At 45.3% G+C, this 16525-nt stretch overlaps 1 protein-coding gene across 10 annotated transcripts in view; it reads left to right on the top strand.

The window, feature by feature from the left end:
* The window catches only part of SERGEF (secretion regulating guanine nucleotide exchange factor), a 234926-nt gene that overhangs the window by 139447 nt on the left and 78954 nt on the right, over positions 1-16525 (top strand). For all 10 annotated transcript variants that reach the window (XR_007156428.1, XR_007156429.1, XM_047878850.1 and 7 more), the window contains one exon: positions 6048-6084. Coding sequence is in view for 8 of the 10 variants with exons in the window: in XM_047878850.1 (XP_047734806.1) it covers positions 6048-6084 (37 nt within the window). In the remaining 2 variants the exon portion in view is untranslated. The remainder of the gene's footprint in view (positions 1-6047; positions 6085-16525) is intronic.

The following is a 16525-nucleotide window of genomic DNA, read 5'->3' as shown; positions in this document are numbered from 1 at the left end:
CTTGGGACCAGTGATTTAACTCCTCTGAGTAAGTTTGCTGATCTGTTGTTGAGTAGGGACACAGATTCCCACTTCCCAGAATAGCTGTGAGGTTGTGAGGCTATGCAGGTAGAGTGAAATTCTGTGATGCCACATGCCTGGCATCCAGACACCTAACAAATTTTTGCTTTTCTCCCCAACCCAACCTCTGTTTGAGGGAGTAGCAGAACCTACTTGAAGCCTCTTCTTATGTGTAATCTGCACTTTGAAAAAAAGGAATTGGCTTTGGAGGGAAAATGGGTTCTTTGGGAACCCAATCAATGGGACTTTGAGTTGGACAGATAGAGCCTCTTATTTTTTGGCCTCCTTTGACATCTAGAATTCAGTAGGAAAAAAAAAAAAAAAGACGAAGCCCTCACAAAGGAGCCAGAAGTATCTTTGCAAGGCTAGGTCCTTCCAAAAACAAGCAACTGTGCTGCCTCTCTGCTGCCACGATGGCCTCCATTTGGGGCTATTTCTGAGCCGAGGGGTAAAAATCCATTGGCTGACAGGACTGCAGTTTGCGTGTAAAACACGCAGAGCCTCCCAGCCTGCTTTTTAAACAGGTTTGGAAATTCCCGTGGTCTCCTCAGAGTTCTACACACATGACAACTGGGTTTGGGCGGAGTTGTAGCAAAGGCTGCACCGAGGTGCCCATTCCCTTCCGTTAACCCCCGCCGTGGGGAGGCTGCCTTTCTGGAGCTGCTCCCAACACGCTTCTCTGGGCCATGGTGCCTGCCAAAGACTCTCCCCGAGGCGCAGAGCCCAGGCTTCGAATCCCTCCTCCGAGTCCTTGGCAATGGCCCGCCTCCGCGCAACTGCCTCGTTGCCATAGCATCCGAGGGGCGCCCGGGCCCATTGGCACAGGGCGGGAACCAATCAGAAGGCCCCGCAGGCTGCTGTGCTCCTGGATGGTCCCTGGGCTGCCACCAACTGCTCCTAGGAAGATGAGGGTGGCTCCTGGCCAGTGGTGCGGAACTGGCCTAGATCCCACATACTCTTCTTGGGATCTTAGTGCTATTTACCCTGAGCCCTGGTCACACCCCATCTCCCCGCCCTGATATCCTCCTGTTCAGAGTTGAACTATCTGGTGGAGTTACCCGCAAGGTGATGGCTTCCACAGGGAGGGCAGGAGCAAAGCTTTGTTGCCACTGTACAGCCGTTTCCTCCAAGAGAAAACTCTGGAGCAGCTTCTTGATTGGTCCAGGGGTGGGCCTTCCTAGCCCCAGGAGGATGTTGTCTGGGCCTTGGAAGTCTAGGGCTGTCCCAGTTTAAGATCCCTTGCTAACTGGCATATGATTGCCAGCTATAAGGAACTGGAACTGGGTGGGCGGTTTATTTACATTCTGTTTGCCAACAGGAAGGTTAAAACGGTTGGGAAGACAGAAAAGTGGAATCGGAAAGATCATAGAATCCTGCACCTTCCCTAGCAGTAAGATACTGGGCAAGTGACTGTACTCTCTGAACCCCAGTCGCCTCACTTGTAAAACGGTTGTAACAAAAGAACCTATGTGCTAGGTTTGGTATAAGTTTAAATGAGATAATACAGACCAAGCAGTCAGGTGCCTGGCCATAAGCACTCAGTAAGGGACAGTCACCTGTGTTTAGAAATGGTAGAACAGTACTGACCAGAGCTAGAGTACTTACATGTAGCATTTGGCAGATATTTTCACGTTAATGTAATTTTTGCTTATTCATTTAGTTATTCATTCATTTTAACTCATTAATACATTCAGCATATATTCTCTGGGCACCTACTCTCTGTATCGTTCCAATTTTAGTATATGTGCTGCCGAAGCAAGCATATATTCTCTGGGCATCTACTACCAGTCACTTCATCCCTGTCCAACTGTATTTAGTGGGAGCCAGCCCCCAGGGGAGTAGAGACTTTCTTCCCAAGAACTGATGGAGTCTAGCCTGGCAGGAGGCTCTCTGGAGGATCTTGGCACCACGGGGAGGCAGTTGGGAGTTTGGAAATTGTTTTCTGCACTCCTGCCTCCTGTGGCTGAGGTGCCTGAACAGAGCAGACCCCTTTCACGTTTGAGCAGCACTGAGTCATAACAGGTTTCCACAGCCACTTTTGTTCCCCTCTCCTGTGTGGAGGTGTGCCCCCTTTGCCTGAAGTCCCCGATCAGCAACCCGGAACCTACTTTCTCTGTAGCGGGACTCCGTCTCCCGGGGCTGACCTCCTTTGCTGCTCTACTGCACTTTGCCATGCTAGAGTTCCTGAAACAATTCTACTCTACTCTTCATGCTCCTGTCACCTGTACACTGTGCTCCTGTAGTGCTGTTCCCTTCCTGCCTCACTGTGCATCTCAGTGCTTGTCTCCAGTTGGACCGGGGTGACCACACCCCTACTCATTTGTCTTGAGATCACCTAACTCCTCTGGGCCCCTCATCTTTTTACCCGTTCCCCCCCTCCAGCTTCACGCCCTGTATACTTGGGCTGTGTGACAGAGACGTTACTGGGGAGGCACTCTGCTGGATGTCTGAGCAACAGAGGTGCTTAACACACGCACACTTCATAAATAGACATCTCATATGTGATAAGGCCGTGATGCATAGTGCTGTGGGGGTAGGTAGGGTGGAGCATCCTTGAGACTCAGAGAAGTCTTTACCAGGAGGTGATGTTTGGGCAGTCTTAAAGGATTTAGCTAGGTAGACAGTGGGAGAGAGGAGATTCAAGTCAAGGGAAAAAGCACACATAAAAGCCTGAAATTGCCTCATATTCTTAGAAAAAATGTACTGTAGTGTGAATGGGAAAAAAAAAGGAATATGTTATTTGGGGTTGAGGGTTCATGAGTAGCAGAGAGAAGTGAGGCCAGAGAGCTAAACAGGGGACTACTCATTGTGGGCTTGCAAGCCACTGCTGGGAGCTTGTGAAGGGCTTTATATAGAGGCATGACATTCAGATTCATATGTAAGAAAGGTGAGACAAATGGCTGTGAGGCGATGGAGTGTCTCATTTGTCCTCCGGCAGTTTTGTGAGGCAGACGGGTTGACGCTATTATCTACCTGTTACACCCGAGAACACCGAGGCCTGAGCAGTTAAACATCTTGCCAAAGGTCTCAGGGCCAAAAAGGAGAGGACCTAGGACTCACCTGGCTTCCTGGCTCCGAACCTCTTCCTCCTGGGCATGCTGCCATTGTTAACAGAGTCTTCTAGAAAGCTGCCTGCAGCTGGGTGGTTGGGTATATGCTGTGCTGACAGGAGCAATATGAAGCAAATGGTCATTGATACAATCTTGTTGAAGGAGTGTAGCGCTGGGATTTTGTGGCCTGTGGTGTTCGGTCTCCTGACCTCTATGCCATTGCACGTACAGCAAGAAGCGGTGGGGAGCTTGGAGTTTCGAGCTCTACGTTGCCTTGACAAAATCCATTCATCAGTGTCTCGCTCATTAATTCAGAGCAGCATCTGCTACCTGATACTGGCATTTGTCACTGGCTTGTTTCTGGAAGCCCCTGGTCCTCCAGGTTGGTCAGCTCTGCAGCCCGCAGCCCCAGGGTGAGCCCTGGCAGTCAGAGGCAGCCCCTTTCTCTGTATGCATTTTGTAAAATGAAATAGCTTTATTTTTTTAAAACAAAGTAACATTTAGCAGTACAGAACATAAGCTTGGAGACCAGGCAGTCCTGGGTTTTAGTTCTGCCACTGCCACCTAGCTAGCTATGAAAGTTATTTAATGTGTATGGGCCTCAGTGTTCTTGTCTCTAAAATAAGCACAGTCAAGCTTCCCTGAAGGGACTGTTGTGATGATTAAGATGCGGTTACATTTGCAGAGTGCCTTGGCATGACGCTTGGCTTTTTAAAAAAAAAATTTTTTTTAATGTTTTTATTTATTTTTGAGACAGAGAGAGACAGAGCATAAGCAGGGGAGGGGCAGAGAGAGAGGGAGACACAGAATCTGAAGCAGGCTCCAGGCTCTGAGCTGTCAGCACAGAGCCCGACGTGGGGCTCGAACTCACGAACGGTGAGATCATGACCTGAGCTGAAGTCGGACGCTTAACCGACTGAGCCACCCAGGCGCCCCAGGTGCTTGGCTTTTGTATATCCTCAGTATATGGTGACTTTAATTCCTGCACTTGTTGCTCCCCCCACCGCGACTACTTCCATCACAGTTAAAGACTATTTGAGAAACAGAGAATAGGAGTAACTGTTTTATAATCCTACCATCACAATGCAGCTACCATTATTATTTAGGTATTATGTCCTTTAAATCCTTTTCCCCCACAACTTCAGAAGATACCAGATTTTATAACATATTTATTTTATAGCCATATTTATTTATTATTTTCACCTCTGTAGTAGGAGCTGCATTATGTTTATTTTCTATATTTTTAATAATTGTTTTCTGATTATAAGATTACCGTATAAAATTCAGACAGCGTAGAAAAAGCAAAAGGAAAAACCATACTTACAGTGCATACCTCATTCCTAGCCCTGAGGCTATCACTGTTAACTTTTGATGTAGTTTCTTTCAGTCTTTCACTCACATTTTATTGGAGAGTTGAGACACAATTTTTGTGTAATTTTTCAGTTCATAGGATATCATGAGCATGTTTCTTTACTGTAAGCGTTATTTTCAAAGCTGCATAGTAGTCCATCAGAGGGCTCCACCATAATTTACATAAGCATTCCCCTATTGTTAGACACGTAAGTTTTTCCCAATTCTTCAATCTAAGCAGCTTCCTGTGGCAGAACCTAGGCACCCAGCCTCAGTGTAACCAGAAAGCACATAATGAACTTGTGCTGTATGTATGGCCCTGGGCGACACATGGTGGAACCCCTCAGCTAGACACTGAGCCTGCCCCAAGGGAGCTCAGAGACTAGACACCTGGAAATACTGGGACTAAATATGCAGGTGGTTCTTTGCCAGATACTATCAGGGAGTCCACCTAAGAGTGGGTATCTCTGTTTCCTGTGGAAGCTGTGATCTGGAACACACAGCTTTTACAAAGACAAAAGTCTCAGAAACTTTGCTGACCTTTCTCACCTACCAGTGTGTTATTAGGCCTCCAACGCTCAAATGCCTTTTCATCCTGTTACCTTGACTGTCAGGGGCCTGTGCTAATGACCTTTGAATATCACTTCCAAGTGGTTTTCACTGGGAAGGGGTGAGAAGCTACAGCATCAAGAAAGGAACTTGCCTGAAGCTCCGAAGAATCAGAGATGCTCCAGCCCTTGTTTCAATGCACACTTGCTCTGGCACCCACGGCAAATTGTTTCCTCTTCCCAAGCCTGTGTTTTCTCCTTGCAACATGGAGAGATTGGACTAGATGATCTCCAGGGCCCTTCCAGCATTGACATTCCATGGGGACCTGAAGCCTTCCTCTTGGTAGGAGCTGAAGTGAGCATCCTGATAAAGGTCACAGGATCCTTCTCCGGAGTCCAGAGTTTCTTTTAATTAGTACCTGGGGAACCACTTATGCTTTTATATTCCCGCTTACTTCCTTCTGGTAGCAGTTGGGACATGTGGAGACTGAAAGGCAAGAAGCGCTGCTCACTTGGTGAAAACACTAGATTCTGAACCCCAAATGATTCTTTGTTCTTTTATGTATTGGGTATTTTTTCTTTCATGTGCTTGGTTTTTGCATTCACTCTCATTTGGCAGATATTAACTGAGTCCCAGACCCAGACAGTTAACCGAGACTCAGCCCTGTTCTCAAAATGCATGCAGCCTAGCGAAGAGACAGAAAAAAATGTAAAAGGCAACAAGAGAATTGCTACAGTGGGGTACATACAAGTTGCATAAGGAAAGGAGTGTTGAGTCGGCCTAGAAGCAAAGGAGTCTCAGTGGACTCGTTGAGACTTTAAAGGATGAGTGGAAGTTTTCTAGGTAGACAGTCGAGGAGAGGGCATTCCAGACAGAAGAACCACACGTGCAAAGGCCAGGAGGTATGAGAGTACATGTCGTGTTCTTTGTGGGGCTAGGGGGTGAAAGGGACAAATAGCAGATGAGAAGAAGTCAAACATCTTTCCTTGAACAAGGAATTTTCTTTCTCTAATATAACTTATTTTTTTCTTTTTACAGGTCTCTTGTGGCTCAGAGCATAATCTGGCAGTGATTGGTAAGTAATGAGTAGCCTGCTAACTGTGATCTGAAAGTCCTGTGGCAGAGTTGGAGAAGACTTTCAGTTAACCCAAGGCCAGGGTGTGTGTGTGTGTGTGTGTGTGTGCACGTATGTTGGGGGACATGCTGGGAAATGGAAGTCTTTGGCTGACCAAGGCTTTACTAGAAGCCCCTTTTCTTTTATTTTTAAAAATGTTTACTTCTTTTGAGAGAGAGAGAGAGAGAGAGAGAGAGAGAATGAGTGGGGGAGAAGGAGAGAGGGAATCCCAAGCAGACTCTGTGCTGTTAGCACAGAGCCTGACATGGGGCTAGAAGCCCCTTTTCTAAAAATTTCTATCCATATCATTGAGCATCTTTTTAAGGTCCCTGAGCTGGCTCCCCTCCCCCAGGGAGTGGCATTTCAGGATATTAAAGATTTTATACACTATGAGGACAGCATGTGTAGAAAGCCAGACATGAAAGAGGAAGAAGATTGGGCTGCTCTTGTTTCTTTGAATAAGTCCCTTACTCCAAGTACTTTCCTCTTTCTTTGGAGATATAGGGCTCTGCTCACTGCCCTAACTGCCTTGTATTTCGTGGCACTCAGGTACTCCCAGATGAAGCCAAGCTTCTGATTAATTGAGGTTTCCTCTTAATTGACTCTGGATAACCAGGGTTCACTGTTTTTATAATTAGGCCTATGAGTAATTCCTTTAGGAAGCTTTCTCATTACTTCTATAGGTAGACTAGTCTCATCTCACAGAGCATTAAAGAGACACCAGTGTGGGGCCCGACTGCCTGAGTTCAATACAGGCTTCCACTTCCTAGCCGTGTGAACTTGGACAAGGCACTTAACCCCTCTGTGGGAGGACAGTAGCGCATACCTCCTAGGGTTTGTTGTGAGGGTTCCAGGAGTTAATATATATAAAGCACATAGAATAGCGCTTGGCTCCTAGTAAGGGTTTTAGCAGTGTTCACTGTTATTATCTGATATTTTTTGTAATTGCCCTCCTCTGGGCTCTAGCTCTCCATCTGTAAAATGGAGGGGTTAAAACAGAAAATCAAGGTTCCCTCCTGCTCTGATATTTTCGGATCCCATTACAAACCCATCACTGCTAGCCTTCTGTTGGTGATTTCTGTTTCTGGCTACTTCTCTCCCAGCCTCTGACTCGGCTTCTGAAGGGCAAGGCCCCTGCATTTTCCTTTTGTTTTCTGCCTGTTTGCAGTACCCAGAGCAGTGCCTGGTACCCGGCAGAGACTCGGGCTCTGTTTTCTGAATTGAGCTGAGACTGGCTCAGCCGCCTGCAGTGGCAGCAGTTTGAAGCACTACTTTGTAGGCCCAAACGTGATGTGCAAGGAGGCAGAACCAAGGACAGCTGAGGAGGTAGGCTGCCAGCCAGCAGAGGGGGGTGGGGAGTAAACTGGGCTGGAGTCAGAGAAGGAGCGAGAAAATGTAACAGCAAACCTGCATGCTTCGCAGCAGCACCACATACTCTATTCCGGAACTGCTCCAGCCTGGGTGTAATTAAGACAAGCTACTCGGAGAATCAGAGGTGGTGCCTAGGATGCTGCTGCTGCTGCTGTTGTCACTGCACTGGGGGAGACATTGGCTCCCTCTGGGACCAGCACAAACAAGAAGATTGTAGGGAATCTAACTATGAGAAAGAACACAATCCAGATGAAGGCGGGGCCAGAGCTCGCAGGGCGGCAGGCTGAGCTGAGAGAGGCAGCCTGGGGCTGTAGAAAGAACTTAGACTCTGCGGGCAGACAGCCTTGCTTCACACTGGTTGCATCTCTTTGTGAGCTCCCATTTCCCTCCCTCATCTGCGTAATAGGGATAATTCCCATTTTGCAGGATTGCTGTGGGGATTGGTGCATGTGAGGTACCTGCTCTATAGTGGGTATGAGAGAAATGTGTATGTGTGGATAATTCTGTTTGTTTCTCATTTCTCTTGGTCCGGGTGGGGAGAGGGGAGAATGGCTTGTTAGTGTAACCGTGCTAGTGAAGTAATTGTTACTTGGGAGAGAGGAATGATAACATTCTAGAAAGGTGTCCAGCGTTACCCAGGTGAGGAGAACATCAGAGGCAGCGGAGAGCAGGTGTGCCAGTGAGCTCTTGGGGGGTAGACCTGTTATTTTTCTGTTTTGTCCTCAGTGCCCTGGTCCTGGCTCACAGTCTGTTAAATGAATGGTTGCAGAATCAGAAAAGGTGGGCCCAGTCACAGGGCTCTGGGCATATTTACCTGCCTGTGTGTGAGCTGGGAGCAGAGGCTCCCCACTGGAAGAATGGGCCCTCCATGGGTGCCCTGCAGGGCTCAGGCTGCACTGTAGGAAGTGACAAGAAGTGCCTGTTAGCCTTGGCAGAAGGCCAGAAAAGAGGGAGACAAGCTGGAGGAGGAGAGTTCCTATGGGCTTAAAGCCTGGTTCTCACAGCCAGCTCCTCCCCTCAGCCCTTCTGCCATTGCCGACTTTAGATGGATTTCTCTGCCTTCAGTCTCATTCCCTGAGATCTGGGCTCTCTGCACCTGGTGCTAAGTCTCCCATGTGATAGGCACAAAACAGTTATAGAATAGACTGGAACAGAGTATAAGGAAGCCAAACTTGCCCCAAGTGTAGAAACAGCTTTGATGTGTAGTGAATGTGCAATAGACAGACCAGAAGAAGAGGTGAAATAGAGCCTGATGGAAGGACATGACTCAGGATCTGCTCTTAGAATGGACACTCCACAAAGTATATTTGTTGTACCCATTTTATAGAGGATAAACAGGTTGTCCAGGGACAAGTAGCAATAAATAGTAGAGCTGTCTGCTTGTCTTCCAAGACTGCTCTTTTGACTCTCATATCCTAGGACCTGATGCATTATGGGTGGTGGTTAAGAAGAGCACAGACACCAGGGCCAGATCGCTTGGACTCAAATTCTGGCTCCTACACCTATGAGCCATGTAACCTTCTATAAGTGGCTTAACCCCTCGGTGCCTTGATCGCCTCATTTGATATGCCTTGATGTGCCTTGATCGCCTCATATAATATCATTGGCCTCATAAGGTTGTTATGTAGAGTGCTAACAGTGCCTGGCACAAAAGTAGAAGCTCAATAAATGTGAGCTGGTATTATTACCATAATCATTGTCATCGTCATATATTAAGACTTCAAGGAAGGAAGTAATTGTAAGATGGGTATAAGGAGGCCTGAGGCTCAGGATGGGAACCTCAAAAGCTAGAGAGGGAAGCATCTTCCTCACTCTTCAGGGACCAATGCAGGATCTCACCATAGCTGCAGAAGGGATTTGTAAATTGGAGCCTGGGGACCCCAATCTGGGGGATCTGGAAATCCCAACAGCCCTAGAAACAGTGCTAGCCCAGATTTGTTCCAGATCAGGATTCTGCTATCTGCTGCCCCAGACGGGGATTCAGAACCTGCCATGTTCCAGCCTGAAGCAAAACCCCGCAGCAGCCACATTTCCACTTTCTTAGGGAATCAAAATAATTCCACTCTGCTACTTCATTTGCTTCCAGGTTTCTTTTTTCCCCTTCTTCTGCAGTTTGGTTTGGTTCTTTCCTTCGTTTTCCAATGAGGCTTCTCTTGACATATTCTGTGTTTGCCACTAGGTATCACCATGGCTAGACAGGATGGTGAAGTGGTGTGAGTTCCTGCTTTAGAAAAAGGAAGCCAGGGATCGAGAATCTCAGGTGACAATCAGGAAAGAGAGAGCTGAGGCCATTGGCCACAGCTGGCATGGCCACTTCTAACCGTGTGCCTTGCCCAGTCAGTCCACCTCGGTGAGTCTGATTCCTCATCTGTAAAATCTACCTACCCCTAAAATTGTTCTTCCAAGTGGCATAGGTATGTCAGGTGGCTGCTTAGTGCCTGCCACATAACAGGTGCTCAGCAGGTGCTCACTCGTTTGGCAGGTTCACTAGTCCTTCCTTCCTCCGTATCTGACAGAGCTGGCTGGCTGGCTCCCATTCGTGGGCATAGACTGAGGTCAGCAGGAGTGACATGAGGGCATTTGACCACCACTTGCCCAGAAAGATCCCTGCCTACCAGAGGCTGGCTCCCAGGCCAGCTCTGTCTTTGGGGCCCTCACCCCTATGTCTGGCTGAATTGGCTCCAGCTGTTTTGCTTCCCCTAGGAGCAGCTTATTTTGGCTTGAATGGGCAATTTGTTTGCCTTCTCTCCTGATGTGCAGTTGTTCAGCCTTCCCTTCCTGCAGAGAAAAAAGAGCTGACTGCATTTCCTCTCTCCCCGCTCCACACAGACCTTTGGAAAATATTTTTTTTATTATTGGTGGCCTTCTCCTGGAGCATTCAAGCCTGCCAGACAGGCATTATTAAAGGGTTAGATATTTGGCAGGAAAGTGTCGTGTCGTCGTCTCCTCCTCCTCCTCCTCCTCCTCCTCCTCCTCCTCCAAGCAAAACCAGATCTTCTACCAAATTGGAGCTATAATCTATGTAAGGATCTTTTATTCTCTTCATTTCACTAATAATTTCCAATTATTGAACCTTTGTATCTTTGTAATATGTGTGGCACAGTGTCTGACCTTGGCTTGAAACCCATCAAACAGGGTCATGTAAGAATTTAATAGTGAGAACTAAATCTTTTTTGACAGTAGCTCTTCCTCTGAGAGGCAATACCTCCAAGCCCGAGGGCATTGCAGAGACCTTAGAGGCAAGTAAAAGCCTGTATGGTCCTATGCACAGTGTGATTGGCAAAGCAGAAGTGCTTTATATTATCTCATTTAATCCTAATACCAAATGGATGAGTTGGCATTACTGCTAACCCCATTTTCTAGATGCGGGAAGGGGAAGCGTAGGCTGAGCAGTTTGTTGGGAGGAATCTGCATGTCAGGTCTTTAACCAGGGCTTCTAACTTCAGAGCCTGTGGTCCACTACCTGATGCTGCTTTCCTGCAGACCAGTGACAGTCCAGCCTATTTTTAAGGCCACCAGATAAGATGATGTCATCTCTTCATTTCAGTATTTAGTTCCCCTTCATGTTAGCAGTAACTTCTTCTGTCTTCCAGACTAAATGTCTTCTTCAGGGGCGCCTGGGTGGCTTGGTCGGTTAAGCGTCCGACTTCAGCTCAGGTCATGATCTCACGGTCCGTGGGTTCGAGCCCTGCGTCGGGCTCTGTGCTGACAGCTCAGAGCCTGGGGCCTGTTTCAGATTCTGTGTCTCCCTCTCTCTGTGACCCTCCCCCGTTCATGCTCTGTCTCTCTCTGTCTCAAAAATAAATAAACGTTAAAAAAAAAATTTTAATGTCTTCTTCAGATCCAGCAGTTCTCCGTATAAGAACCAGAGAGAATTGTGAAGTTGATGACATTGTTTTGGAAAACCACCCCTTTTAGGATTCTTCGTCCCCTTCTCATTGTCCCTTACCTCTTAAAAAAATTACTTCACTTATTTAATTTTTGAATAATTAATACATGTACATGATTCAAACTTAAAAGGCATAAAAAGATTTAAAATGAAAAACTTCCCTCCTACCCTGTCCCCCATTTGTCCAACACCCCAAAATCCTTCTACCACATGTGCAGTTAATGTCTATTATTAGTTTCTTCTGTATTTTTCTGGTTTCTTTTTGGATATATTAAGTAAATGCTAAGATATCTTTTTATCTCCCCTTTTACATAAACGGCAGTATATTATACACACTTATTAGTGTCTTATTTTTTTCTTTCAACAGTTTATCTGGGAAGTCTTTACATATCAGTATAAAGCCTTCCTACTTTGTTATTACAGGTACATAATATTCCAGTATACCTATGCACCATGATTCGTTCAACCCTTGCCCTATTGATGGGCATGTAGATCATCTCCAGTCTTTTTGCTATTCTAAGTAATAATGTAGTGAATAACATTGTGTGTGTGTGTGTATATATATATATATAATATATATAATTTCATATGTGAGATGTTGAAGTATAAATATAGATTATTGTATCAAACAGTAAGTATATCTATTTTGCAAGATAGGAACTACCTTCATAGGAATTATACCATTTTTCACTCCCACTAGCACTATATGAGTACCTGTTTCTGCAGCCCCCCCTAATAGTATGTTAAGAAACTTCGGAATTGGGGTACCTGGGTAACTCAGTCAGTTAAGCCGACTTTTGACTTCAGCTCAGGTCATGATCTCATGGTTCCTGAGATCAAACCCAATGTTGGGCTCTCCGCTGACAGTGTGGAGCCTGCTTGGGATTCTCTCTCTCTCCCTCTTTCTCTACCCCTCCCCTGCTTACGCTCGCCCCCCCCCCCAAAATAAATAAACATTAAAAAAAGAAAGAAAGAAACGTCAGGATTTTTGCCAATCTGATAAGTGAGAAACAACTGAAGGTGGTTTTTGGCTTTTTTTACTTTTTAAATTGAAGTACAGTAAAGTGTACATATCTTAAAGTTTCAGTTTGGTGAGTTTTTCATATGTGTATACCTAGGAAACCACCACCCAGTACAAAATACAGAACATTTTCAGCACCCCAGAAAGTATCCCTTCTCAGTCAATACCCCACCCTGAGAGTTAACTACTATTACAACTTCTGACTCTAGAAATGAGTTTTGCCTGTGGTTGAACTTCACATTAATGGTGTTATGCACTGTGTACTCTTTTGTGTCCAGCCTCTTTGCCCAACACATTGCGTCTTCTAGCTTGTCATTCTTTTTTATTGGTAATAGTTCACTGTATGAACACGCCACAACTTGATCCATTTAACTGTTGAAGATTTGGGTGGCTTCCAGTTTGAGGATTGTGAATAAGGCTGCAATGAACATTCTTACACACGTCTTTTGGTGAACATGCACATTGATTTCTCTTGAGTACGTAACTGAGAGTAGAATTTTTGGATCCTATCTTTAGCATTAGTAGATAACTTCTGAACAGTTTTCCATAGTAGTAGTGCCCATTATATATTGCCCATCAGTAACATATGGGAGTTCCAACTGCCATCTCCTTGCCAGGTATTTTCAGTCTTATTGATTTAGGCCATTCTGCTAAGTGTGTAGTGTGGAGCCTCACTGTCATTATAATTTGCATTTCTCTGATAACCAGTGATGCGTAGCAATATTTCATATGCTTATAGGCCATTTGGGTAGCATCTTTTGTTAAGTGCAAAAACTTAAGTGCAAACACTTTAAAGTGGATTTTGCCTATGTTTTTCTTACTGATTTGTAGGCATCCTTTATCTTTCAGACTCAAGACCTTTGTTGGAGATATATATATATATATATATATATATATATATACACACACACACACACATATATATATATTGCGAACATCTTTTCCCAGTCAGTGGCTTGCTCTTTTGCTTTCTTTTTTTAAAATTTTTTTTTTCAACGTTTATTTATTTTTGGGACAGAGAGAGACAGAGCATGAACGGGGGAGGGGCAGAGAGAGAGGGAGACACAGAATCGGAAACAGGCTCCAGGCTCCGAGCCATCAGCCCAGAGCCCGACGCGGGGCTCGAACTCACGGACCGCGAGATCGTGACCTGGCTGAAGTCGGACGCTTAACCGACTGTGCCACCCAGGCGCCCCAACTCTTTTGCTTTCTTAATGGTGTCTTTTGATGCATAGATATCCTTAATTGTAATGAAGTCCAGCTTATCAGTCTTTTATTTAGTGGTTTGAGGTATTTTTGGGGAGCCTGGGTGGCTCAGTCAGTTAAGTGACCGACTTAGGCTCAGGTCATGATCTCATGGCTTGTGAGTTCGAGCCCCGCATTGGGCTCTGGACTGACAGCTCAGAGCCTGGAGCCTGCTTCAGATTCTGTGTCTCCCTCTCTCTTTGCCCCTCCCCCACTCATGCTCTGTCCATCTGTCTGTCTGTCTCTCTCTCTCTCTCAAAAATAAATAAACATTAAAAAAATTAAAACGTTTTTGTCTACTCCAAGGTCATGAAATGAAAATATTCTCTTTCTGTTCATCTTGAAGCTTTATTATTTTCCATTTTCCATTTACGCTTAAAATCCATTTCGAATTAGTTAAAACACACACACACACACACACACACACACACACACACACACACTGCTCCAAAACCATTTATTGAAGTTTGCCCTTTCCCCATTAAAATTTAGAGGCTCCTTTGTTGTAAATCAAGAAACTGTCTATATGTGTAAATTTGTTTTTGGACTCCTCTTTCATTAGTCTATTTTTCTATATGTATATGCTAGTACCATACCACCTTGACTGCAGCTTTATAATAAATTCTAATATCTGGTATTGTTAAGTCTTCCAACTCTGTTCTTCTTTAAGATGATTGTGACCTCTCTAATCCCTCTAGTTTTGGATATCATGAATGAGGATTGAGCACCTTTTTGAAAGTTAGGAGCTATTTGTATTTTCTTCTTTTTTTAAAAAAAATGTTATTTACTTTTAATGTTTATTCATTTTTGAGAGAGAGAGACAGAGTGCATGTGGGAAAGGGGCAGAGAGAGAGGGAGACACAGAATCGAAAGCAGGCTCCAGGCTCCAAGCTGTCAGCACAGACCCTGATGCAGGGCTCAAACCCGTGAACGGCAAGATCATGACCGGAGCGAAGTTGGACACTTAACTGACTGAGCCACCAGGTGCCCCTGTATTTTCTTCTTTATGAAGGGTTTCTCCATACCTGTATTAGTTTTTATTGCTACCATAACAGATTACCAGAAAACTAGTGGCTTAAACCAACCCAAATGTATTGTCATAGAGTTTGTGGTCAGAAGTCTGAAATGGGTCTCACAGGGCTAAAATCAGGGTGTGAACAGGCTGTATTATCTTCTGGAGTATAGAGGGAGTGTTTTCTTCCCTCTTCCAGCTTCTGGAGGCTGTCTGCATTTCTTAACTGTGGCCCCCTGCCATCTCAAAGCCAGCAGTGGCTGGTTGAATCTTTCCTGTATCACATCATATCACTGACTTTTCTGCCACTCTCTTCCACATTTAAAAATCCTCATGATTCCATTAGGCCCCCTCTCCTGCCCTGGATAATCCAGCATAATCTCCCTATCTTGAGGTCAGCTAATTAGCACATTTAATTTCATCTGCTACCTCAGTTCTCCTTTGACATGTAACACTCACAAGGCTCCAGGAATTAGGACTTTGGGAGGACATTGTACTGCCTGTGCTTCAGGGTCCTTTGCCCTTTTTTTCCAGTTAGATTGTTGGTCTTTTTATAATAAATTTCTAGGACTTTTTATGTACTACAGAGGTTAGGCCTTTGGGGGTTCAGACTGCAAACATATTTTCTTAGCTTCTTTTTTGTTTCTGCTTTGGTATTTTTGTTTATTCTGTGTTGTTTTTGCCATGCAACTTTTTCTTTCTCTGTAGCTGACATTTATCAATCTTTTCCTATTTGGCTTCTGGATTCTGAGTTAGAGAAGCCCTCTGCACTCTAGAGTATAAAGGAACTTCTCATATTCTACTCTAGTACTTTAAAAAAAATAAAAAAAATTTTTTAATGTTTTATTTATTCTTGAGAGAGAGAGACAGAGACAGAGCATGAGTGAGGGAGGGGCAGAGCGAGAGAGGGACATGGAATCCGAAGCAGACTGCAGACTCTGAGCTGTCAGCACAGAGCCTGACACGGGGCTTGAACTCACAAGCCATGAGATCATGACCTGAACCGAAGTCGGATGCTTAACTGACTGAGCCACCCAGGCGCCCCCCCCCCCAATTTTTTTTAATGTTTATTTATTTTTAAGAGAGAGACAGAGTGTGGGCACGGGAGGGGCAGAGAGAGAGGGAGACATAGAATCCGAAGCAGGCTCCAAGCTCCAAGCTATTATCAGCACAAGCCCGATGCAGGGCCTGAACCCATGAACCGTGAGATTGTGACCTGAGTTGAAGTCAGACATTCAACCGACTGAGCCAGCCAGGCACCTGATTCTAGTACTTTTTATGTTTGTTTGTTTGTTTGTGTGGTTTTTTTTAACTTGTAGGTCTTTGATCCATTTGGGATTTATCTTGGTACACAATGTCAAGTGTGGATTCAACTTCATTATTTTTCCAGATGGCTACCCAATAGTGTCTCAACACTATTTATTGAATTCCCTTTCTTTGGCTGCCTTCCTGGGTCCCATTGCTCCCAGAGTAACCCTAAGGCCTAAAGAGAGGCAGTGACTTACCCGAGATTGCCAGCTAGTCAGTGGTAAAGCTGGGGCTAGATCTTGGGTCTAGCTCATGCTGCTCAATCTGAAGCTGGTAGCTGGTTCTCAAGGTGCTTGCTTAGATGGCTGTGACCTCCTGGGCTGTTTGCTGAGGCAGAGCAGCCCCTTGGTTCCATGGTTTGTCGGCACATGTCCTAGGTTGTGCTTCCCTTAGCTCCGGAGTGAGGTATAGTCATTGCCACTCTCACACCTGGCTGCTCCAAGCCCTGCATTTTCTTCACCAGGCCAGAAATGTGATAAGACTTTTGGCATTCAAGAGAGATGTTTCACCGTTAGTACAGAGATGTTTTTACAGACCGTTGATTATTGTTTAAATT

This window comes from Prionailurus viverrinus, chromosome D1 (genome assembly GCF_022837055.1).
Source record: "Prionailurus viverrinus isolate Anna chromosome D1, UM_Priviv_1.0, whole genome shotgun sequence".
Classification (NCBI taxonomy): Eukaryota; Metazoa; Chordata; class Mammalia; order Carnivora; family Felidae; genus Prionailurus; species Prionailurus viverrinus.
This window is presented reverse-complemented; position numbering and strand designations above follow the sequence as displayed.